This window comes from Gopherus evgoodei, chromosome 2 (genome assembly GCF_007399415.2).
Source record: "Gopherus evgoodei ecotype Sinaloan lineage chromosome 2, rGopEvg1_v1.p, whole genome shotgun sequence".
Lineage (NCBI taxonomy): Eukaryota > Metazoa > Chordata > Testudines > Testudinidae > Gopherus > Gopherus evgoodei.
In genome coordinates this window covers 73,638,506-73,665,904 of record NC_044323.1, presented here as the reverse complement: position 1 = coordinate 73,665,904, position 27,399 = coordinate 73,638,506, and the positions used below count along the sequence as shown (strand labels likewise).

General features: G+C 40.9%; 1 protein-coding gene and 1 long non-coding RNA gene across 2 annotated transcripts in view; both read right to left on the bottom strand.

The window, feature by feature from the left end:
* CMC1 (C-X9-C motif containing 1) overlaps window positions 1-27,288 on the bottom strand; it is a 90,107-nt gene extending 62,819 nt beyond the window's left edge. The window contains exons 1-2 of the mRNA XM_030550996.1: window positions 27,094-27,288; window positions 2,205-2,297 (exon numbers count right to left, since the gene is read on the bottom strand). Coding sequence (XP_030406856.1) covers window positions 2,205-2,297; window positions 27,094-27,118 — 118 coding nt within the window. The 5' untranslated portion in view covers window positions 27,119-27,288. The remainder of the gene's footprint in view (window positions 1-2,204; window positions 2,298-27,093) is intronic.
* Window positions 18,837-27,035, bottom strand: LOC115645828. The gene is made up of 3 exons (XR_003998836.1): window positions 26,988-27,035; window positions 19,738-20,925; window positions 18,837-18,961 (listed from the first exon to the last, which is right to left on the bottom strand). It is a non-coding gene; the product is annotated as an uncharacterized LOC115645828 (long non-coding RNA).
* Window positions 27,289-27,399: the final 111 nt, after the last annotated feature.

Sequence of the window (27,399 nt, the reverse complement as noted above, 5' to 3'; positions counted from 1 at the left end):
CAATTTCTGTTCAAATAGAGCTTATGCTTTTTTTTTTATTATTACAAGTACTATTTACTCTGATTAGCACCTCTCCTTACAAGGCATATTTCTGTCCAAGAATTAATTTCACAATGGAATTAAAAACAAAAACTAGTCCCCACAGAAAATATTAATTTAAAATAATTATATTTGTTTTGCTTAACGATGAGAATGAAAATACACCTCTTCTAGCATTTTATTTTATGACTTATAAAGGCAAGAAAGTAAAGGAGGAGCTACTGGACATACTATAGGGGCTCTGAAACTACACTGAGGGCAGGGGGAAAGGTCCTATTTGTAACTGAAGCTTTGCCTTATTTTACATAGAGCAAATTCTACAAAATCATCGTTTCTCTGGTTTATCCCCAACACTCAAGATTAACTAAAAGAAAACAATGCAAAGCAGCTCCTATCTGAAATATTCTTGATTCCCTCTTTGGGAAGAACATATTAAAAATCACCCCATGACAACTAGTTCATGAGTGAAACATAACCCTAAAAAACTCATATCACAAACACACTGAATTATTATATTGGTGTAATGTGAGGGTATCAATCATACTTTAACAGGGTTTGAAAAGTTTTTACTTTGAACTCTCACTTTCTCTTTCTGTGACACTTTTCTTCATTTCTAAAAGATAAATCCTGGTAGATTTGGAACCTACCCATTACATGATCCCATTTCCCTTTGGCACGTACTCTCAGTTCCTCTCTTGTTCGCAGAACTTGGGTTCTTCTTGCACTTCTTACATCATCCCTCCCCTTTTCTCTATAATTCCAAAATACATACAGAGTAGCTCCTCAGGTTAGGTGTTTGGCCAAACTGACAGAGGTGAGAGGCCTGTGCCAGTTCCTTTCCTTTTCTCAACTGTTTTTTCCTAACTGCCATGCTCCATTAAAGGAACCTCTTTACTTTAAAAGGGACATCACCTCAGAAAGTATTGTCCTGTTGTTTTGATCAACTGGACTCTGGAGAAGACTTATTCCAAGAGTGGCCACATATCCTCTGCCATGATTCTCCATGTCCTAAAGCAATACTGTATTTCCCCTGGTGTGTCCAGATCTTTGTAGCACTAGTGCAGGTTCTCAAAGTTTATTTTCTTGCAGATCCTATCTACTGAGAGAGTGGCTGTGCATGCTTTGGGGTTGTTTTTGTTTTTGAGATATCCATTACCCTATTCATTTCTTATATTCTAATGTTTACTTCTCTCCCCTTAAATCAGACCAGGCTACTTCTCCACCAGCACAGTTGGATAAGTTGTGTGTAGTCTTTCTCTAACTCATGGGTTCCCAGGGCTCCTTACACAATGCACTCTTCTTTGGGTCTCCTCCTAGTCAATTCCTTCTTGTTATAGAACTTGATGACAGTGAGCTCTCTCTGTTCAGATCTATTCTCTCTCACACCATGAGCACTCATGCCAGATGTACTGTATATCAGAGCTATGCTCAGGCTCTGGGGGGTGCAGGCTCCTTAGACCCCCTCCCTCACGGGTCTCACTGTCCATCATTTATCCCCTCTTTTCCCCCCAGTTTGCAGCATTTGCAGAATCTCTCTGCGGGCTACCCACACAAGTCGGGATTTGTCTCCTGTTCTTCCCTTCCCTTAGCAAAAGAAATAGCTAGAAAAATTTGCTTTATAACTATTAGCCAGTATTACCACTCAAAAATATTTGTCATAGAAAAATAAATCCAACTGTTAGCACGAGAAAATATTCCTCTTTCTTTCCCATCTGTCAAAACTTAATTTTTCCAAGGCACATGGAAAGTAGAGAACATCTGCAAGAAACACGTTATTTTAAACAGAGGTATGTAATATTACTGCCGGGAAGCCCCCTTGTAAAGCGATTACATGTGGGAATTCCACTTTCACTAAAGGAACACTGAAGAGATTGTTTTGGGGAAGCTCTTGCTGTTGTCTTCCTCTTCCATTACACCCTCCAGACAAAGGCTTGGAAATATTTTCCTCAGCCTAACTCAGATTCTATCCAAGTGCCTTGTAACTACATTATGTTGGTAAACAGTTCACACTGTAAATCAACTAAAGCCAGTCTTGACATTTTGTAAGCTACAATAGTGGTCTCACAGAAAATGGATGAGAAGCAAATTATACATAATAATTCACTGACGATTTGACTGAGGTGAAAGATTGAAGTCCGGTCTTCTGATAAATATTTGAATCTTACCTTGCACTTTATCTGAACATAGCTCTCTGGCCTTCTCTCTCATCATTTTTGGAATTAACACATCTTTTTCTACATGTCTTAGCTCAGGTTCCTCTGCAAGAGAGCAAAAACATTTCTATGTTTCAAGGAAAGCCATATTTCTATTTGCAGAAACAACATAACTGTTTATAGATGACACACTAAATCTGGCACAAAATCAAAAGAATAGTGAGGTAGGAGAAGCACATGAAGATATTAAAATTAAGAGGCAAGCTAATCTGATTATCATAAAAGATGCCAAGTTATATCAGATAGAAATATGAATATTCTCTGAACTTTTTTTGTTTTGGTATTATTTACTGTGCATAAGGAACCAGAAATAACTGCTGGCAAGGCTGGTGTCTATTCCTTATTAGCTAGCTTTTCAATATAGTCTGAAGATAAACTGCATTGTAGTTCAGAAAAAAGTCAGTAAATTGAAACAGAACATTATTTTCTACATTTACTTCCATACTTCATCATTGTGTATATTCTGTGGATTTTTCACTCAGGGTAATTGAGAATGGAGAAATGTAACATACACACAACTTCAAACTGTGTTTCAGTTCACTGTGTTTACTCTTCTAATGATATTAGTTTTCTAAAAAGACTGCATAACCTAAAATCTCCTTTTTTGGATTAATTTAATCAACGGGAATAAATACAAATGACCGGATCTCAATGTTTTATTTGCCTCTCTTTGATGATGGAATTCAGAGCTCCAAATAAAAATAGCATTTCGGACCATGATTAATTCAACATACACCATTTAGTAATACTATACTTCTTTTCATCCTCAAATTGAAAAAGACATTAGCATTCATCTAACAAGCAGAGATACACTTTTCAATCTTTGAGTGACTAACTGAAAGAGATTTGTCAAGAAAAGCCTACTGTCCACCATTGTTCTACAGACCATCATAGTCTGTCTCCTTAAATGCACAGTTCTCAGTCTGCATAGATTATTTTTCAGAACACTAGAACAGTAAAACTCACATTACACTGTTATACTTCCCAGATGCGCTCATACTTCAAGTGAGTATCTGATTTAGAATATATAAGTGAAAAAGAAGTGAAATAATGAGGCATTCAAGAATAGGCATCCTTGGTCAAACATCATATTATACAGATTTTCAAATATCAACTGATTTACTTCTCAGATAGAATCCTTGGTTACTTTGTAGATTAAAGGGCAATATAGAGATCAACATTTGTCAAAAGCTCCCCTCATTCCTCTTACAATCTCTTGAAGTTTGCTAACACCATGCAGTTACAGAGTACTGAATCTGTGATATTACTGTGGGAATTTGGCAATGAAACAGAGGATTATAAAACAGCAATATACAGAGTCAAAGATAAAGAGAGTTATCCTTTTGCTCACAAAGCACTCTTACCTTGCAGTTCTAGGGCAGGCATAAAAACAACCCCCAACACAACCTTCTACAGAGGTGAAGAGGGAAGTGAAAACCCTTTATTTTGATTTGAGTTTATGTTCTAGTTTTCATGACAAAGATCACCATTACAGCTAATATTTTAGCTAAATCAATATTCTCAATTTTAACTTTGTTTCATATACCAGCATTATTATTCTATATAGAGACCATTTATAATGTTACTCAGTACAAAAGTGATATTTAGGCACCATGAGCAATCATGTTGGTCTTGTCTACATGGGAAGTTATTCTGGAATACCTATTGTTGATTAACTACTCCACTTTGGAAGTGGATTAAGCTAATTCAGTATAAGGCACTCATTCTGGAATAGGAACATCCACTCATGGAATTAATCATGAATAGTTAATTTGCTATCAATTCATATGTCATATTATTTCAATTAATTTTCATGTGTAGACGAGTCTCAACCAATCAAAATCTATCAACGTAACATTTGGCTGCTGCATAGAGTGTACATGAAGCAACATAGCCCTTTTCAGCATCAAAAAAATATTACCAAGTCACTTAGTGCTGAGAATGGTACTAACTCTGATTTTATAGTGTTTAATACTCACTTTGTACAGTTGTAAATAACTATACAAATGCAAAGCAATGGAAAATCAAGGCCCAGTGTCTCAAATCTGAATAAAATCTGTAACTTCAAGCATTATGGGAAAACTTCCATAGGCATCAATAGTTCCAAGATTTCGCCCTAGGAGAACAAGTATTCCCTCTCAGCTTTCTAAGTCTTTTCTCTCTCTCCCTGTCCCTCCCCTTTAAAAAACTCAAACAAATAAAAAACTCCTTTTTTTCTATAGGCCATAGGAAAGCTAAATGGTCTAGTTATGATTCCCCAAATTAAATTCAACACAGCAGCAAACATGGAGGAGATCATGACCACTAAGGGCCAGATGTTATCAGGTTTTGCTCCACGTTGTATTTTTGAACTGCCAGCAATCAAATTAATTGTTAAAAATTCTTGTTACGTACTACATTCAAACTCTATAACTTTAATACAGTGACCAAAGTTATGAAGTATGTGCTGGATATGAATGAAAAGAGGAAAAGGAAAATCCTAAAATCATTATCACGTGAGATCAAAGAATCACTAAAAGTCTAAAGATTCAACCTTTAAATAGAACTACAGTAAACACACACACACACACACACACACACACACACACACACACACACACACACAGGCTTGAGTTATTAAGCCAAAGACATAGGACAAACCAGTAAACATAGCTGCTGTATATTAACTGACTACGAAATGTACTAACTAATGACAGATATGTTAGTGTTATTCACCCTCCTTTTCAGGACATGATCCCTACATAACTAGTCCTTCATTCTGTTAGGGTTTGTCTCTTCTTGATTACACAACTTGTTCTCTTGGTGTCATTAATTTCAAAGTCAACCTGACCTTCAACTGCAGTTTCCATATTTTTAAATTCCATGGACATTGCACAAAGACAGTTAAATCACTTTTCTCTCCAATAAAAACTTAAGGCCTTATCTACACACAATTTGAGCACCCATTTAAATAAATCTGAAGACCAGGCAGTCCCTGAGACTACATCTACACTACACCCAGGATCAACAGTCTGAGATTGATCCATCTGTGGTTGTTATAGCAGGTCTAGTGAAGACCTACCAAATCAATAGCAGATCACTCTCCAGTCGACTCCTGTACTCTACCCCCCAATGAGAAGAGCAGAGGGGATAAAAATCAATTATTAAAAAAATTGGTTTTTTCATTTAAATCAGATTTTTTTTAAATAAAAAATGCTTTTGGAGGAAAAAGCCTATCTGAAGATAGTTTTAAGTAAGATACATTATAGCTCAAAGATATCTCATCATGGAATAGGGATTACAAATTCTCATTCTATAGTATGAGACAATATATTAATGTAATGTTTAAAAAAAGTGTTTTGTAAATGAGTTCCAATAGTTCATGGATTAGGGACCCAATCTTATGGGGTTCCAGGGGCTTCTGTATAGATTATTTAGGTTAATCTTTCTATCTACCCAATGGGACTCAGTGCTCAGTCTAGAAGATACCATCAGAGATGCTTCATTTTGCAGTTCTCAAACTATGGATTTGTATCTCCAGAGATACCATGCTTGTTAACAGCAAAAATGTTTTTAAATAAATACATACATACATACAATAAATAAATAAAATATAGAGGAGAGAAATAACAGACCTCAACCCTACTGTCCCTCTGCAAATTTGTGTACACGGAGTTAATCCTTTACCTCTCTCAAAGTGCAAAGTTTCAAAAAGTTCAAGGAATAGAAGATTGTTGGGGGCAGAATAGATCTGGACAAGAAGAAGTATGGAGATCAATGTGAGAAGGGAGGAACAGGCAGCAGAAAAAAAAGTGAAACTGTTTGAGCAGCATATTCTAGAAGTCTTGAGGTCTTTCCGAGTGTAGCCTTCATTGATTTGAGATCTACCATACCATTCTCTCATTAGAAGGGAAAACCTATAATGGCAGTAGGTGGTAAGAGAGACCCAGTTTGGGAATATTTTGTTGAAGTTCCTCCACCTGTGGGTAAGACAGGTATGCATGCAAAATGCAAACAGTGCAACAAAGAAATGCAAGGCCTGGTTACCCGAATGAAACAGCATCATGAGAAGTGTTCCTTCTCAGGAGGAAGCTGCCTTGAAGATGATGAAAGGAACATGTCTGAACATGCGGGATCTTCAGGTTGGTAAACTTTTTTATTTCATATTTCTTTCTTAAGGACTGCCTGTCTTCCTTCTGGACTATTCTTGAATTCTCATGTTTGAGTAAAAAAAGATAGTTGTTACTCTATGGTACTATCATTTTAGATGCAGTTGTGATAAAAAAAATAGCTGAAATAGGAAGATCTTCCTCTTACAATTTCACCTTTAAAGTAGTACTGAGGCCTGGTCCACACTACGCGTTTAAACCGATTTTAGCAGCATTAAACCAATTAAACCCGCACCCGTCCACACTACGAGGCCCTTTATATCGATATAAAGAGCTCTTTACATCGGTTTCTGTACTCCTCCCCAAAGAGAGGAATAGCGCTAAAATCGGTATTACCATATCAGATTAGGGTTAGTGTGGCCGCAAATCGACGGTATTGGTCTCCGGGCGGTATCCCACAGTGCACCACTGTGACCGCTCTGGACAGCAATCTGAACTCAGATGCACTGGCCAGGTATACAGGAAAAGCCCCACAAACTTTCGAATTTCATTTACTGTTTGGCCAGCGTGGAGCTCTGATCAGCACAGGTAGCAATGCAGTCTCCTGAGAATCGAAAAAAAGCTCCAGCATGGACCGCATGGGAGGTACTGGATCTGATCGCTATATGGGGAGAGGATTCAGTGCTAACAGAACTCCGTTCCAAAAGACAAAATGAAAAAATATTTGAAAAAATTTCCAAGGCTATGATGGAAAAAGGCCACACCAGGGACTCAGTGCAGTGCAGAGTGAAAGTTAAGGAGCTCAGACAAGCCTATCAGAAAACCAAAGCAGCAAACGGAAGGTCCGGGGCAGGGCCGAAAACATGCCGCTTCTACGCTGAGCTGCATGCAATTCTAGGGAGCTGCGCCACCACTACCCCATCCCTGTCCATGGATTCTGAGGTGGGGGTTGTAATCTCAACCATCGCTGAGGATTCTGCGGACGGGGAAGATGAGGAGGAGGAGGAGCTTGCAGCGAGCACACAGCACTCCATTAGCCCCAACAGCCAGGAGCTTTTTGTGACTCAGATGGAATTACCGTCCCAGCCATCACAAGCCACTAGCCCAGACAGTGAAGCCATGGAAGCGACCTCTGGTGAGTGTACCTTTGTAAATATAAAACATGGTATAAAAGCAAGCGTTTTTTAATGATTGATTTGCCATGAGGGCTTGGGATGCATTCGCAGCCAGTAAAGTTACTGGAAAAGTTTAACATGTCTGGGGATAGAGCGGAAATCCTCCAGGGACATCTCCATGAAGCGCTCCTGGAGGTACTCCAAAAGCCTTTGCAGAAGGTTTCTGGGCAAGACAGCCTTGTTCCGTCCACCATGGTAGGACACTTTACCACGCCATGCATGTAGCAAGTAATCGGGTATCACTGCATGACAAAGCATAGCTGCGTATGGTCCCGGTGATTGCTGGCATTCAAGAAACATCCGTTCTTTATCTCGCTCTGTTATCCTCAGCAGACTGATATCGTTCATGGTAACCTGGTTGAAATTCAGGAATTTAATTAAGGGGACAGAGATGGCCATTTTCCTCCTGGGCTGTTACTTAAAAGAAATCCTTCCTTGCATGTAGCCAAGCGGGGAGAGGGGAGGAAGGATAGCGCTGAGCTTTTTTGTGTTTGACTAGCAGGAATCTTCCCAGCTACCAGCCTCACGGTGGGGGGGGGGGAGGAAGGGAGGTGATTAGCAGTGATCTTCCATGATACCAGCCATGCGGTGGGGGAAGGGGTAAAGCAATCATCCTAGAGAATTGGATGGGGGGGTTGGCTTCTGCTGCTGCATGTTAACAGGAAAGAAGCATCAGAGGGCACCATGTATATGAAGGCTGGAGAAGCCGAAAGACAATGGCTTACCATGGCCGCATGCAAGCCGAATTCTGATGCCCAGACCTGCGTCTGTGAGATCTGTAACACCAGAGCCACAGGCACTCAATATTAAGATGCAAAATGCGACCTTGTAGTGAAATCACGTGCTATGTAAGGTGAATAGTGTTGTTCACCGTGAAAGAGTATAATCATTGTTCTGTAAAATGTATCTTTTAAAATACTTCTCTCCCTTCTTTCCCTCCCTCATGCAGCTGCACATTTTTCAAGTCTCCCTACTCCATCCCGAAGGCTAGCTCAGATAAGGCGGAGGAAAAAGAAGACACAAGACGAAATGTTCTCAGAAATCATGGAAGTAACCTGCAATGAAAGAGCTCATCTGAATGAGTGGAAGGACGTGGTAGCAAAGTACAGGAAAGATGCCAGTGAATGTGAGGACAGGAGGTACCAACGTGAGGACAGGAGAGACGCTCGAGATGAGAGGTGGCGGCAGGAAGATCAGAGCTGTAGGCAGGAAGATCAGCGGTGGCGGGATGCAACGCTGGAGCTGCTGTGTGATCAAACTGATATCCTCTGACGTCTGGTGGAGCTTCAGGAAGAGCAGTGGGGTCACAGAGTGCTGCTGAAGCCCCTGTGTAACCACCCTCACCACTCACCATGTTCCATATCTTCCTCACCCAGATGTGTAAGAATGTGTGGGGGGAAGGCTTCGTGCACCCGCTCACTCCACCCCCATGGACAGTCCAACCAAAAGGCTGTCATTACATTGAAATGTGTTTAATGGCCTTTTCCTTCCCTCCTATCCTCCTCCCAAACCACACCCGGGATACCTTGTCAGTTCTCTGCCTCTTTTTATAATTACTTTTTAATAATGAATACATGATTTTTAAACAATAGTGACTTTATTTCCTTAAGCAAGCTGTAATCGAAGGGGGAGGGTGGGTTGCTTACAGGGAAAGAGTCAATAAAGGGGAGGGGTTCATGAAGGGGAAACAAACACAGCAGTCACACCGTACCCTGGCCCAGGATGAAACTCGTTTTCAAATCTTCTCTGATGCGCACCACTTCGTGGTGTGCTCTTTTAATCGCCCTGGTGTTTGGCTGCACGTAATCAGCGGCCAGGTGATTTGCCTCAGCCTCCCACCCCGCCATAAAGGTCTCCCCCTTTCTCTCACAGAGATTGTGGAGCACACAGCAAGCAGCAATAACAAAGTAGACATTGGTTGGCTGAGGTCTGAGCAAGTCAGTAATGTGCGCCAGCGCGCCTTTAAATGGCCAAATGCACATTCTACCACCATCCTGCACTTGCTCAGCCTGTAGTTGAACAGCTCCTGACCACTGCCCAGGCTGCCTGTGTATGGCTTCATGAGCCATGGCATCAAGGAGTATGCTGGGTCCCCCAGGATAACTATAGGCATTTCAACGTCCCCAACTGTTATTGTCTGGTCTGGGAAGTAATTCCCTTGCTGCAGCAGTTTAAACAGAGCAGTGCTTCTGAAGACACAAGCATCATGAACCCTTCCTGGCCATCCCACGTGGATGTTGGTGAAAAGTCCCTTGTGATCCACCAGTGCTTGCAGCACCATTGAAAAGTACCCCTTGTGGTTTACGTACTGGGTGCCCTGATGCTCCGGTGCCAAGATAGGGATATGGGTTCCATCTATCGCCCCCCCACAGTTAGGGAATCCCATTGCAGCAAAGCCATCCACTATGACCTGCACGTTTCCCAGAGTCACAACCTTTCGTAGCAGCAGCTTAATGATTGCTTTGGCTCCTTGCATCACAGTAGCCCCCACAGTAGATTTTCCCACTCCAAACTGATTCCCCACTGACCGGTAGCTGTCTGGCGTTGCAAGCTTCTAGAGGGCTATTGCCACTCGCTTCTCCGCTGTGATGGCTGCTCACATCTTGGTATTCTGGCGTTTCAGGGCAGGGGAAAGCAAGTCACAAAGTTCCATGAAAGTTCCCTTATGCATGCGAAAGTTTCGCAGCCACTGGGAATTGTCCCAAACCCGCAAAACTATGCAGTCCCACCAGTCTGTGCTTCTTTCCCAGGCCCAAAATCGGCGTTCAATGGCTAGAGCCTGCCCCATTACCAGCAGGATCTCCAAAGCGCAGGGGCCCGCAGTTTGAGATAATTTTATGTCCATGTCCTCATCACTCTCGTCGCCATGCTGCCGTAGCCGTAGCCTCCTCACCTGGCTTTGCAGGTCCTGGTTCAGCATAGACTGCACGAGAATGCGCGAGGTGTTTACAACGTCCACTACTGCGGTATTGATCTGAGCAGGGTCCATGCTTGCTGTGCTATGGCGTTTGCACAGTTCACCCAGGAAAAAAGGAGTGAAATGGTTGTCTGCTGCTTTCAGGAAGGAAGGGGTGAGGCTGTACCCAGAACCACCCGCGACACTGATTTTTGCCCCATCAGCCACTGGGCTCTCAACCCAGAATTCCAAGGGGCGGGGGAGACTGCGGGAACTATAGGATAGCTACGAAGCAGCTACCCACAGTGCAACGCTCCAGAAATCGACGCTAGCCTCGGATCATGGACGCACACCATTGAATTAATGTGCTTAGTGTGGCTGCGTGCACTCGACTTTATACAATCTGTTTTACAAAACCGGTTTATGTAAAATTGGAATAATCCCGTAGTGTAGACACACCCTGAGTGTCAGTGAAGGCAATGAGTAATATTAAATGAACAGTATGGTAATAATAATAAAATAATTGCATTGACTTATTTTGTTTAGGAGCATCCATCCTCATCATACAGGATTCTGAAGACTGTGCACCTTCAAGATCGCCATCATTTTCTATAGTTTCAGAGTTATCTGCCAATGATAGTGTTTCAGTCACATCATGTATGTCACATAGCCACCCTGTAGCAAAAGGAGAAAAAAAATCTCCATCATCCAGAAACAACCTGATAAGTTTGTGATAAAAACCAGCCGATTACAAAAAACGATGAAAAAATTGCCCTGTTTGTTTATGCAACAAACTCTTCTTTCTGTATGACTGAGAACTCACACTTCATTAACATTGTTCAGTCATTAAGACCAGGATACAGTTCACCCAACAGAGCAGATATTGCAGGCAAATTGCTGGATAAAGTGTATGAAAGAGAAATTGAGCAGTGTGCAAAAGGTCTAGAGGTGAAATTGTTAACCTGAATCTTGACGGGTGGAGCAATGTCCACAATGATCCTGTTGTATGTACTTGTGTGACAACAAATGAAGGGAATGTCTTCCTTACAGAAACAACTGATATATTAGGAAATACACACACAGAGGAATACTTACAAGAAGTAGCAGTAAAAGCTATAACAAATTGTGAAAAAAAATTCAAATGTCTGACCAACCTGCGTACTATAGACAATGCTACAAATGTGTCCAAGATGAGAAGAAATTTAGAAGACAGTCCCAAGCTAATAACATACGGTTGCAATGCTCATTTGATGCACCTCCTAGCCAAAGACTTCAGTGTTCCAGAAATAAAGGCTAATATTGTTGAAACTGCAAAATACTTCCATAACAACTATTTTGCAGCAGCTGCTCTGAAAATAGTGGGAGGAACCAAGTTAACTCTCCACAATGCAATGGAACTCAGTAGTGAACACTTTTGAGCATTATATCAAGAACTGGCCTAATCTGATGACAGTTTGTGAACAAAATTGTGAAAAAATAGATGGCACTGTCACAGCCAAAGTTCTCAACATTGTGCTTAAGAGAAAAGTTGAACACGTGCCGAGTACCCTGAAGCCTATTTCTGTAGCCTTAAACAAAATGTAGGGAAATTGCTGTTTTATTGCTGACGCTGTTGAAATGTGGAAGGAACTGAGTGAGATCTTAAAAAGAGAAATATGCAATGACAGAATTAAATTACAAGCATTAAAAAAATGAATTGGAGAAGCACTATCTCCAGCTCATTTTCTTGCAAATATTCCCAATACTCAGTACCAGGCTCAAACCTTAACTGCTGAAGAAGAGGAGTTGACTATGACATGGACATCCAGCAGTCATCCCTCCATAATGCCAACTATAATAAACTTCAGAGCTAATGGTGAACCATTCAAGAAATATATTTGCTGATGATGTTTTAAAGGAAGTCACACCAGTGAACTGGAAGTCACTTAAGCACTTAGATTCAGAGACTGTTGAAGTGATAATTTCACTTTTAACAGCAGCAGCTTCTTCTGCAGTTTAGAAAGAAGAATTTCTTCCTTTGGACTAATTCATTCCAAATTGAGAAACTGTTTGAAACCTGAAAAAGCAGGAAAGCTTGTTTTTCTTTTCCAGATTATGAACAAGCAGGAAAATGAAGGTGAAGACGACTGAGTTAGCTGCAGAAGCCAATATTTTAAGTTTCTCACGTTGACCAGGCTGAAACAGTCAATTTAATTTTTGTTTTTTTTAAAAAACTATTTCATTTAAATATTTTAGTTAAAAACAATTTTAACAAGAACAAACCTATTTTAAAAAACTTGAATATTTAATTAAAAAATTGATATACTTGTTGAGTTAAAATATTATATGTTTACAGTTAAAGAAAAAATCTAGAATACATAACGTCGTTTTAGTTAAATACAACAATTTAAATGTCTGTCTGATGATGTTCGCCTCCTAATACAGCATGGCAAGAAAATCCTCCAAATATTAAAGATTAACCTGTTGAACTGGAGATAGTTCACCTCCCAATGACTTCATAAATATCTGCTTCAGTTATCTTTGGTAAATGACATAACCAAACAATCATTCATTTTCTGATATAGCTGTAAAACTAACCTGAAAAGTTGTCAAAATAAATCACTTTAAAAATGGATAGTGTGTATCTTCTAAAAATGAAACCTACATCTATCTCTGAGTTGTGAAGAATAAGTATTAAGATTATAACAACAAGAATGCACTTTTATCTAGAAATCCATGATTAAGTCGAGTCTTCCTGACTAGTGATTTAAATCATGATTTAATCAAATCCACCCCAGAGAAGAGTAAAAATAAGTCAACGGGAGAGTTTCTCCTGTCAACCCCCTGCGGTGTAGACCTTGCGGTAACTTGACCTAAGGTATATGTTATTTATAACTGGAGTTGCATAGCGTAGGTCGACTTACCGCGGTAGTACAGACATAGCCTTAGATCTGGAGACTCTTAACCCATAATTTGAGTGTCTGCACCAAGGAATCGCATTGATTTCCCTAAACTAGTTCCTAAACCATTTTAATTTTGGTGCTCAAATTGAGTGTATATCAAGGACGGCCTAAGTTAGAGTATAAAGGTAGAAAAGGTGGCAGTTTAAAGTATCTGAGAGAACACACCTAATTCATATTTTATGACAGGGTCTAAGAGAAAGGATTGTCATAACTATTACACTTGAAAACCTGTTTTTACTCAAAAGAATAATTCGTTCACGTTACTCCAATCTTACACACATTATACCATAATATTTAGCTCTTTGTTCTATTACAAAATGAAGTTGTTTTCTTTGAACAGGAAATGAACGGTGTGACAACACTGATCAACAAGTCCTTCCCAGTAAATTGACAGAAAAAATTGTGCACATATCTCCCCAGCTGTAACCCTTGTCACTCTGGATTGGACTCTGGTAAATAGACATGGCTATATCTGCAAAAGGACCTACATGCGTAATTACCATTTTAGGCACCTTAATCCAACACTGAGATCCTCAAACCTCCACTCATCTGCCACCTAACCATGGAAGTGCCTAAAATCCTGAGGTGTCCAAATTTCCACTGTTAAAAGTCCCCTAAGTGCCTATGTTTCTGACAGTGGGCATGGACACAGCTGTCTCTCTCATTCCTAAGCCCAGCAGGATCTTCAAACCAGGCATTCAGTAACTTTGCAAATGTCACGCAGCAAGTCAGTAGCAGAGCTAGACATACAACACAGACCTCTGTCTCCAGTTCTACCCCATTATACAGTACATCCTTCAACACAGTAAACCTACTGGGGCAGATCCTTAGCTGGTATAAGGTGTCCTAAATCAACTATGATAATTTACACCAGTTGAGGATCTGCCCCAATGTGTGATACAGTATGCACTTCTAGACAAGTTAGTGACCAAAAGGCAATACTAACCACTTTAGTATCAACCAAGATAGCAGTTAAGAAAATAAAAATCAGTTGAACAATGCTTAGAAAAAATATTCACTGATATATAATGTAAATAGTTTTTCCACTTCAAGTCTGACAAATACAATAAAAATATAGATTGTGATCTTGGTCACAAGTTACCACACAGAATAGCCAGCAATAACTACAGTGAGCTTTACCATCAAAAAGGTTATGCCCTCTGAGATCACTTCATTTCCACTCCTTTCACTTCTTCCCCCACATTGTAGCCACTCTCTCACTAAGCCTTGTTTACTCAGAAGACCATTAACATCCAGAAAGTCAGTGACAACTGCTGCCATGTATCAAATGCAGGATTTCATAAGGGGATACCTGAAGGTAGAATCACAACCCATGCTGTTAAGTCCGCAGTGTCTTTTGCCATTTCCAACAGTATTACACCTTCTCAAACAAAACGTTCACTATTTTATGAGTTTACCATTCAACACTGGGAGCCAGACATCACTTTTTATTCTAAGAAGTTCATTAGAGAAGAGTCCGTTCATAACTATGACAACATATTATTGTTTTGCATTATATGTTTCCTTTGCAAAGGGACATGGGAAATCCCACAATAATGTCAATGAAACAAACTGCAGAAAGCTAACCATACGTACTCAGAAACTAAGAAAACTAATACTAGAGCTTCAAAAACAGGGTGAGTGGCACAATTGCCTCCCTCACCTGAGGGAAACTGTGTTGGCTCCTTTCAACAGAGGACCCAAGCACTACTACTTCACCTAGAGAGATGGTAAGAGAAAGAGAGAGAAGAGAGCAAGGGCATAAAAGTAAAGAGGTAAACGAAAGAAGGGAGACAAAGAAAAATAAAGTCAATGTGTAGAGGGGAGAAAGGAGACACAGAAACTATAGCCTAGACTGGAAGAGAATACAATGTAAGGAATTAAAGAAAGGGACTCCCTTCCTTTAATTCTAGAGGGGGAAAGCAGATGTACTGCTGAGTCAGGGCCTAACTTTATTCAGCAAAACACCTAAGCAGGCACATAACTTTCTTCACAAAAGAAAAGCCATCAGTTTTGTCAAATCTCATTGCTTGAAACGGTTCTCTTGTCATATGCACAAGACAACATTTATAATAATCTTCTGTGGCTGATTAAAAGCCTCAGCTGCAAAAACTATTTATTGCTTTGGATGGCAAAGAGCCATAGCCATTTGGTTTAACGGTTTTCATTATTTTTAGGGGGGGGGGGGAGAGGAAATAGATACATCAACAAGAACCAGAGTATCAGGACTAAATTCTAGAGAAGAATAGAAACCACATGGAATTCACAAAACATGGCATACTGGTAACATCCCCCACCCTCCCTCCTCACAGAAGCCAGGAAGCTACGAAGGAAAGAATACTGTAGAGGGGACCTTTGCAATAGTCAGAAGGCTCTTGAAGGGGGAAGAGGAGACAAAATAAAGCTTCTTTTTGATTCTAGCAGCTAAAGTAAAGGGGACTTTAGACAACTACTATTAGCCAAAGGCTGTTATAGACTCATAGACTCGACCTTAAGGTCAGAAGGGATCATTATGATCATCTAGTCTGACCTCCTGCACAATGCAGGCCATACAATCTCACCCACCCACTTCTATAACAAACCCCTAACCTATGTCTGAGTTATTGAAGTCCTCAAATTGTGGTTTGAAGACCTCAAACTGCAGAGAATCCTCCAGCAAGTGACCTGTGCTCCATGCTGCAGAGGAAGGTGAAAAACCTCCAGGGCCTCTGCCAATCTGTCCTGGAGGAAAATTTCTTCCCGACCCCAAATATGGCAATCAGTTAAATCATGAGCATGTGAGCAAGACTCACCAGCCAGCACACAGGAAAGAATTCTCTGTAGTAACTCAGATCCCATCCCATCTAACATCCCATTCCAGACCACTGGGCATACTTACCTGCTGATTATCTGGCAATTGATCTTTGATTAACCTGATTTTGGCAATTATCTCATAATACCATCCCCTCCATAAACTTATCAAGCTTAGTCTTAAAGCCAGATATGTCTTTTGCCCCCACTACTCCCCCTGGTTATGACAATGAAGACCCTGCAAGAACAGCATCCTAATAAACGTCAATACCTGCCCCCATTTCATGGCTGTTGCGGTTGCATTGGAGCAACTCACCAGGGTGTGGACCCTGGACCTTGCTGATGGTCCCCCAACCTACTACTGCCTTTCTTATCAACCTCCGGCTGGCAGGGTTTTGGGGGTGGAAGAGAAGGTGTATTATTGGAAATACATCTTGTTAATTGTTGTCTTCTTCCTGCTTAGTTAAAACTGGCTTCATGGGCTGCTATTTAAGTAACCTCACATCTTTCTTTCCTTTACTCCTATAAAGGACAAATGAGAAGAAAATATTGGTCCGTCTATGAAAGTATTTATATGGTCCTCATTACTGGAGTATTGAAAAGTAAAAGGGGCGGGGGACGAAGGAAGAAAGAGGGGGGAAATTCTAACAACACTCACTCACAATGAAATTAAAAGTTCACAGCATCAGCCAAAAATGGCTGACAAAGATAAACAGAATGGAGAAAACTAAATCAATTAATCTCTAGGAGGAAACAAGAGGACCAGAGAGGTGTTTTGAATATTTCAGATGACTTTGTATCATGGTAAGAGGAATGAGGAAAGAGAATGCCAGTGTTGTCAACTCTCATGATTTTCTCATGAGTCTTAATATTTGAGGCTTTTCTTGAAGCCCCAGTTCCTGAACTCATTTGATGTTGTGCGAATTTCAGTTTTCATTTTTTAAAAATAAGTTTCTAATATTTGGGGTTGCAGAGAAAAGCTTGATAACATGAACCTTAAAATGTTAAAAAAGCAATAAGAGTAATAAAGAAACCTCCCACCATTATTTGTATTACAAAATCTGTTTTTATGTCAATTTCCTTATTTTTTGGGACCTGGGTCAGGATTGCTGAATGCCTGGGCTTGGCAATACTGTAGCACAAAGGTAAGTGACACTGTTTCCACACCTTTCCATTCCCTGCTGCCTATCAACTGGCATCCAAGATGTACATCTGCCAGTAGCTAGTTTTCCGGAGGACAAACTGCATTTCATCCAGTTCTTGCAGCCATCCAAGAATCAAAGCATGCTAAATAGGTTAATTACAAAGTGACAGACTTTAAAAACGGCTGCATTAAAAGAAGTAAGATTCATTTTCCTGCTTACCTGTTACAAACAAAAATGGAAAAAGTCCCCACAAACACATATCACATTTTAAACTCTAGATTATAAAGCTGGGAGGAAGGGCTTGACTTCATCTTTCTCCCATGCCACTTCCCTTAATTGTGTGTGCATCTCATATTTTATATAAGAATACATAGTATATACATCATTTAAAATGATTAAATTATGAAATATAGTAACTACTTATGTTAAAATTGTTCCATTTTTAGCTGAGTTACACAAGCTTTTTAGATAAATTTTTGCTTTTCCATAATTAGAAAACTGACTCAGTTAAAATAATTCCTGAATCATAAGACTCAATATTGTGTTTCAGCCCAAAGCTTTGTTTGTTGCTTTTTTAACCACTGCTACTATACTCTAGTTAAAAATCTTTTAATACATGGTTTATTGATAAAAATGATAGTACGTTAAATACAGACATACTAGTGGGTACGTCCTTCATGTTCTATTTTTATTAAAACACAATCTGCAGTATTAACATATTTAAATTTAGGGGGAGGGGATTTTAAAGCTACCAAACTCAGATTTCTTTTAATATTCTCATTACAGTGTTTATGAATATACAAGGAGGAGTATGCCTTGCTGTCCCTCAAGGGAAATAATGCGTTCCTCCAAAATCCTAATCTCCTGCTTACTATTTTATGCCTATAGTCTTAAAATTACCAATTTGTGTGTCAGATCTTATGTTGGAGAATTTACCATATTTAATTGTTTTAAAACATTGGACGGGAGGGGACTGCATGATGGTGTTATGAAATTATAATTTTCATGTAATTTGTATATGTATGTATGTGCATATATACACACACACACGATTTAAAAACATGTAAATTGTTGTATTAAAAAATCTCTGCTACTGATAGTAATTAATGTTGCGAAAAATAAGGTACAATAGATTTTTTAAATGAATATGTTGAATAGACTACACAGATTTCTAAAAGATATGGAATATGAAAATGACATTTCTAAAGTTAGGATTTTTTTCACCCCACAATAGATAATCATAAAAAATCATTTATGTTTGAACATGAGTTGAATACACAATTGACACACCAAGGCCCCAATCCTACAGTCTGTGGGAGGATTGGTGTATCCCCAGAGAGCCAGAAGTCAGAAGGGTTCCATGTGAGTTCAAAGGTCCTCCGATGTGCTATCGGCTGCAAGGCTGGGGCCTTTGACCCCAATTCTGCAGTGAACTCTACCTGCAGTCCCACTGAAGGTGGTGGGGTTCCATTGAGTACAGAAGTCTACTTGTGAAGAGCTCATTGCAGAACTGGGATCTTAGGATCTGATTCTGCAGACACTTACTAAGTGAGCAACTTTAGGCATGTGAGTAATCCTATGGAGTTCAGAGGGCCCACTTATATATAAATGTTGCAGGACTGGGCTCCTAAGTAGCTTGCTCTTTACTAATTAAATGTTGATGATTTCATTACCTAAAAATATAAAAACAAAACGAACAAAAATAACACCAACTATACATACAATATGATAGGGACTAATTTATCTACAACTAATCAGGAAAGAGATCTTGAAGTCATCGTGGATAGCTCTCTGAAGATGTCCACGCAGTGTGCAGCAGCAGTCAAAAAAGCAAACAGGATGTTAGGAATCATTAAAAAAGGGATAGAGAATAAGACGGAGAATATCTTATTGCCGTTATATAAATCCATGGTACGCCCACATCTTGAATACTGCATACGGACGTGGTCTCCTCATCTCAAAAAAGATATACTGGCATTAAAAAAGGTTCAGAGAAGGGCAACTAAAATGATTCGGGGGTTGGAATGGGTCCCACATGAGGAGCGATTAAAGAGGCTAGGACTTTTCAGCTAGGAAAAGAGGAGACTAAAGAGGGATATGATAGAGGTATATAAAATCATGAGTGGTGTGGAAAAAGTGAATAAGGAAAAGTTATTTACTTGTTCCCATAATACAAGAACTAGGGACCATCAAATGAAATTAATGGGCAGCAGGTTTTAAACAAATAAACGGAATTTCTTCTTCACATAGCACACAATCAACCTGCGGAACTCCTTGCCTGAGGAGATGGTGAAGGCTAGGACTATAACAGGATTTAAAAGAGAACTTGATAAATTCATGGTAAGTCCATTAATGGCTATTAGCCAAAATGGGTAAGGAATGGTGTCCCCAGCCTCTCTGTTTGTCAGAGGGTGGAGATGGATGGCAGGAGAGATCACTTGATCATTACGTGTTAGGTTTACTCCCTCTGGGGCACCTGGCATTGGCCACTGTCGGCAGACAGGACCCTTGGTCTCAACCAGTATGGCCATGCTTAAGTTCTTAACAGTAAATTTGACATGAAAAACCTGAAATCCTAATTAAACAACAGTCTGGTTAGTGCTCTATACAGCAGTATATTTAGGATTTTCTTAAAACCGATGGTAGTATATATATTTGTATTAAAAAAGTTACAGATTTTGAGATTTCTCTATCCTATATTCACATCAATTCAAATTAAGATAGAGTACAAGGATGACAACTCCAGGGAAAATTTCTGAAGCTCTAACTTCTCACTATTCTATCATCACCTCGAAGTCAATTTTCACCTTTTTCACTGGCTGAATTTGTTATCTTACATTTTGCTTTGGGGCTCATGTGTTCTTGCAATATGGCAGTACTGGATTATAAGAATACTGACAAGCATGTTTCCTAGTAATCCACAATGGCTACACTGCAGTAAATCAGAAATCAGTTTCAGCAATACTATAACACTTGGAAAGAAAAGGAAAGGCAGATAAGGCAAAGTGCCATATTTTTGTTAATTATGTGGATTTCAGATACCCAGGTATCTGCTTAATAACGAATACAGCCATACATATTTCAAAGAAGATTCTAAAAAGACAAGACAACTTTATAATCCAGAGATTACAGAACTGCCAGAGCTGAAGCCATTCTCTATTTGCTTCTTATTAATAGAGAGGAAATAATTAAGGGCCTCATCCAGCAAGCATTTACTACACAGCATAATGGTTACTACTGTGAGTAGTCCCATCTGATCAGATTCATCAACAGCTGTCCTAGGCTGATGGAGTTGCTCAGATCTGTCAGGTCAGGACTCCCTCCTGAAGGCTGAGAGGTGATGAGGCGTGTCAAGTGGCTGGCTGAAGTTTGCATGAGCAGCCTGGAAAAAGACTGCCCATCCAGCCTACCAGCCACACATATATGGCAGGGAACCTATGGGGAGTACAGCACTGGAACAGGTCTCCACCATCTAATTCCATTCTCACACTGCCTCCTTGGCCCCTCTGCTCTTCTTGCCTCCATGAGGAGCAGCGACAGGGAGCAGAGAGACAGGCTGGACAGCAGGACCATGGAGTACACTGAGACCAGAAGAAAATCTCAAATGCTAACAGATCCATCAAATGAGGCAGGTATCCTGTGGAAAAAAACAGTCTTTAATTACATGATCATATACTATCATAATGCATATTCACAAGGAGACAGAATTAAGGCAGCATGGGCAACTTAATTCTGACATTTGCTAACTTTTGTCTTTGTAACTTAAAATTCTTTTAACATATATTTTGTGTTATATGTATGACACACACACTCTACATAGGTGATATTACAGTCAACAGATATACACAAATACAACAGCAAGAATAAAATGACAGCAACAGTGCAGACCAGGTCCCAAGTGCAACACTATTTTAACATTCCTGAAGTCAAACCTGAACACTTCAGCTTCTCTTGCCAGAACAGCAGTCCCAAGAGCAACCTCCCTATTACCAATATACCCTTGATACACTTGCCACAGTTACTGTTGCATTTATTAGCTCATCACCAGCCCCAGATGAGAAATTCTTGGCAGAACATGGCATTTAGAACTCCCCAAAGACAAGACAATGGTTTGATAGTGCAACTGAAAATATGAACAAGATGCTCTACATCCCAAGTATGACAGCATAACTGGGGAAAAAAGGAGGTATGCAAGTCATATGAATTCATTGGTGTACATAAAACATGAAGCCATTCTGCTCCTAACAGGCATGGAAACTAACAGAAAAACCTGGAATACAGCCTTTTAAATCAGTGACTAACTCTTCAAGAGAAAGGCTATATGTTTATGAAAAACAAAGAAAATAGGAACAAAATGAGAATGTAGCATAAAATTAACATCCCAGTGAAAAGCAAAAAACAAACAGCATCTGGATAAATAGAAAAATTAACTTGCAGGAAACGGAAACCAAATTATTTAACGGCATCAGCAGTAAATCAGAAATATAAATAAGATGGGGTATTGTTGGATTAGGTATCACCACACAATAAATCCAATCAGTGACTGAGTGTAATGTTGTATGCACTTCATTCCTAACATACATAATTATTTATGATTTATGCCATTTATTTTATTGATGGCTTTTATTGATGACTTTTTAATCCAAATTCCAAATACTTTTTTGTACAAAGAAATCCCGTCTGAAGAACTATTTGAGTGCTAGACCCTTTAAGTCCAAAACCTCAAAGATACTTTATTTTTTTAAATAGTTTTGTCACTAATATATTTCTTTGAAGATCCAGTAAGATGCTGCTTAATGAGAGAGCCCTCTTACAGCATATTCTTTCACAGCACAGATAAGGAGTGCTGTGCATGCATTTTAAAAATAAAGAGCAAGGAAGCGAGTACTGAGGAACCTAATCCTGTTATTTTTGCCTAGAAACAAGAGAAAGGCCTAAGAGAGGAAATTCTTAGCTATGTGCCTAACTAGTTCATACTTAACTTTGCTTGGACCTACACAGCCTTCCATTTTCAATAAAGCACAACCACCTTGAATAGCTGATTACAAGCCTCACACAAAAAAATTAAAAATCAAGGCTGCCCACAGTAAATATGTACTATTTATATAACAATATTTAAATGCTCAAAACACACTTGGTTGTGACCAGCCTACTCCTCACATATTGCTACATGGAAAATGATTCCAAGATTGAAAAGGTTGAGAATTCTGGGTTACATTATTTTTACCTGTGAAGAATCTTTTTAAACTATTCAGCATTCCAAACCATTGTAGTCTCTGTCCCTGGTGTTTATATCATTTGTTTGTTCTCTTATTTCCCAGGGCAGTTCCCAAAACAGTCCATGAAACACCACTTCAGCTAATCAAAACCATCCCTTCCAGCAGGTTCCCAAACCCACCACCTCACTGCAAGGCAGTGGTCCTGAGCTCCTCTCCCCCAGTCTGGCAGATGGAGTAGTGGGTGGCGGCATGGGGGAGCTTGCGAGCCACACTTTAACGGTAAAAGAGCCATACGTGGCTCATGAGCCACAGTTTGGCCACCCCCGTACTAGAGTGTTTACAAAATCTGATTTGTAGAGGGCTGGTTGCAAGCGTATAATGAGAAACTGAGTCCCTAAAAAGAGACTTGCTAACAGAACCTAATACTGAAGTGCAGCATTACTATCAACAAAGGCAAGAGGCTCCCTTGAAAAAATTCTGTGTAAGCAGATCACTTCACATAGTGGTTGAACTAGGGAAAAAATGGCAATGATATTCTTTCAAGCTCTGCATACAAAACAAACTCCACCCCTCCAAGTCACCATAATGAGACACTGCTCACAACAAATTATGCAGTTGTTCAAAATATGATTGTGCTGCAATTGGAGCTCTACTTGTCTCCTTGAGCTTTTAAGAACATAAAAACGGCCATACCGGGTCTGACCAAAGGTCCATCTAGCCCAGTATCTGTCTATCGACAGTGGCCAATGCCAGGTGCCCCACAGGGAGTGAACCTAACAGGCAATGATCAAGTGATCTCCCTCCTACCATCCGTCTCTATCCTCTGATGAACAGAGGCTAGGGACACCATTCTTTACCCATCCTGGCTAATAGCTATTTATGGACTTAACCCCCATGAATTTATCCAGTTTTCTTTTAAACACTGTTATAGTCCTAGCCTTCACAACCTCCTCAGGTAAAGAGTTCCACAAGTTGACTGTGCGCTGTGTGAAGAAGAACTTCCTTTTATTTGTTTTAAACCTGCTGCCTATTTTCTCCCCCTCAGAAGGGCTTCAATACATCTGTGGGTTCTGCTGGGCAAGTTGGACTTAGTTTCTTCTTAATAGGGGAAAATGCAGTATACAGTGATATAGACAGACCACAACCAGCACTTGTGGCACTAAAACAAGACATTGCTCATAAAAACATTCATCTCCGTTTTTACATGGAAAATTAAATAATTAACTATGTTGACATTTAAAGTACCACATTGGGATCTGAGTTAACACACTGAAATGAATGGGGCAATTCACACCTCTCACAGCTATTGCTCCAGTCTCTCTTCAAACTCACAGAGATATCTCTGCTCTGGTTACATCTGGTTCACATTTTGAGGTTCTCCTCGCAACCTAACAAACAGCGACTCAAGGCTTGCCTATGTTGCCTGCATTTTGGACTACAGGAGAATGAACAGCAGTGTAGATCAAAGTCCTGCACTGTAACTTCCCCATGTGGACAAGAACTAGACTTATTAGTTCATGTTAACACAGTCCTCTTCAAATAGTACCACATTAATACGAAGTAGAAACATTTTAATTCAGACCCATAGGGCATGGCTACACTTGCAGATGTAGAGCACTGTGTGTTAAATCCGTTTCCAGAGAGCACAGTAGGGAAAGCGTTGTAGTCTGTCCACATCAACAGCTGCTTGCACGGCCACATTTAAGGCACTTACAGCAGCATTGGGAGCGGTGCATTATGGGCAGCTATCCCAGCATGCAAGTGACTGCAACATGCTTTTCAAATGGGAGTGGAGGGTGACAGGGAGTGTGTTGTGTATATGTGGGGGGAGAGACAGGGCTGACTTTAGGGCGATTCCACTGATTCACGGGAATCGGGCCCTGCACCCTCTGCCGAAGTGCCACCGGAACCAGCGGCAACGGACTGATCTGCCGCCAAATTGCCGCCGCTATCTTCGGAGGCAGCTCTTTCGAATTGGGCCCTGCATGCCCTAAAGCTGGCCCTGGGGAGAGAGCCGGTCAGCATGCTATCTTGTAAGTTCAGACAGCAGCAGGACTCCCCGCCCCGCCTCTCTCACACACCGCATTCCACACTTATCTGTCTCAGAGCAGATAAGCAGCTGGCTGTCAGAAACAGAGCTTTCAAACAGCATATCCGCATTCTAACAGCAAGTTCAAAACAATGAGAAGAGTGGCCACTTGACTTAAGAGGATTATGAGACATTTCCGGAGGCTGATCAGAGCACATTAATGCAACACCTCATCCACACTGACGCCATGGCGCTCCAGTGGGGGCACAGAAAACTTTATTCCACTCACCGAGGTGGAGGACCAACAGCACTGTAGCCGCAGAGTCAGAGCATTCTATGTGCCTTGCCAGTGTGGATGTGTAGTGAGCTAGTGCACCCGAGGCTCCTTTATTGCACTGTAACTCAAGTGTAGCCAAGCCCACAGTGTCCACACAGGGGAGTTCCACCGCAGCATTTTAGTCCACATTGCTATTCACACCCCTGTAGTCCACACTGCAGAGTAGTGTAGACAAAGCCTGAGTTTTATTTAAAAAAAAGTAAAGCAGAGATACTGGAAAACAAAATAGCAATAAACTGAGAGGTAGGAATATGTGGTGACATTGCATAACAGCTGAATCCAGGGCCCGGCCTCCTACAGCATAGCAATTCCCCAACTGCAGCCTGAGGCATTCTAAAATGCGTTCATTGTCATCCAATCTGTGTAACTGTAGAATAAGGATAGATCAAATGCAGGTTTTCATTACTGATGAATGCAAAGAAACAATTTTATTAATCTAACAATGAAGATATAGTTGTATATCACCATTTTCATTGATTCTTCATTTTAAAAATTATGTGTCTATGTATATAAATAGCAGTGGAGTGCTGCTGAATGCTAACTCCTGGGACTGGCCTTGTTTCACATACATCGATCATACCATAGTTGAAACTGAGCCAGCAACAATGCTTAAACATGGGCATTCCTACCTAGTTTCTAAAACATTTTCTATGATCAATGTGTGACAAAGGTGTTTTTTTCCTGAACATTATTCTACCACCAAATACTACCACCACCTAGAAGGGTACAGCAATTTTTATAACGTGCTTAAAACCCATTTACACTGTGCTTTCTGCTGAGTTTAAACTTGATTTATAGCTATGCGTTTACCAAAAGTAGGGCATTGGAAGTCAGACTTCTAGCAAGAACTATGAACTCTGTTGCATGGACAAGGCCTTAGGGCTTTTCTACACAGGAAAATTTTGCCAAAGAAGCTATGTCTACATTACAGACTTCTTCCAACATAGCTACATCAGTCAGGGCAGGGTGTGAAGAAGTGTGATTCCTGACCAACACAGCTGTGCTGATAGACATTTGTATTGAAAACACAGTTATGCCAGCAATTCTACACTTTTATCAGTATTACTTATTTTACTTGTGGAGGGTTGCCTTACTATACTAGTACAAAGTGTAGATTTGCTGGTTTAGCTGTGACTAGTCTAGGAGTGCTTTGCCAGTATAAGGCAATATATTTGCCACACAATGCTGGTAAAGCACTCCTACTGTAGGCATAGCTTTATACGGATATAGTTAAACCAATATAGTTATGCTAAAATAAACCCATGTGAAAGTTATTATTCCAGTATAAGAAATGGCTTTGTGTTTGTTTAGCTTAAAACCCTTCCCAAGCAATATAAACTAAACTGAGAAAAGGCCCTCTTATGCCAGAATAAGAGCATCCACATGGGGGCTTATTATGGTATAACTATATTGGTTTAAATATATCAATATAGGTTTAAATTCACACCTTAACTTGTACCAACATAATTTTCCTATGTAGACAAGCACTTAGTCATCAACTGTGTTTACATTCAATATTCCCCCTCACATTCCCCAGTATCCCTGCCTCTGGTGGAGCAATAGGAATGCTAACATAGATCAGATGATGACTAGGTGGCTGAAATGTCATCAAATCCCACCCAAAGCTGGTTTACTCAACACAGTGGTTAAGAGGCTGGCAGCTGCCAGCACCTTGTCTACGGTAAAACTTGACCCCAGTTGTTACTGTTGGCAGTGGCAAGTGAAAGTCCAGCAGGGTGGCAGCAGGAGACTCACAGGCTGGTATCAGGAGGTCATGCCCGAGTTGCCTTCCCCGCATTTCTAGGCTGGGGAGGGGGTCCTGCTGTAGAACAGGTTGTGAATCACCATGTCTAGCATAACCAGGGTCAATGATTGCATCAAAATCCCAGGCAGGGAGAGGGAGTAAGCTCATACCACCACCCAGCTTGGGCCACATGGCCCCAGGGCGGGGCAAACGGCAGGGTTAGTTTCACTCCCCAGGGCGCCCTTCAGCGTGACCTTTAACGTCAGCTGGCAGCACCACAGACCAGCCTACCTGCACGTTTCCCTCCCACCACCGCCGACCCCCGAGGCGCGCAGGGCAGGCGCGGGGCTTTCCCAGCGCCACAGCACACCTTGGGGCGGTGAGAGCGGAGCGGCACGGGCGGGCGGCGACAGCAGGCGCTTGCTGTTATTGCTCCCCGCACGCACCAGGAGGGGGAGGGGTGCAGCCGCCCCTACCTGCTGTGCCTGAGGGAGGCTCCATGTGGGGCTTCTCACTACAGCAACCGCCGCCACAAAATAACCACTCCCGAGAGCCCACGCTCTTTGCGCAGGCGCAGAAGACTACGAGAAATCTGCAGGCCGCCGAGGGGGCAGAAGAACCCAGAAGCGGGCGCGCGCAAGACACTTGGCCTCCAGCGGCGGCGCGGAGAAAGCGGAGCAGCGCGCGAGAGCACGGCAGCGGGTAGACGCACGCGCCCTGGCGGGTGAAGGGAGATGGGGAAGAGCGTGTGTGTGCTAGCACCTAGCCGGCGAGACGCGAGA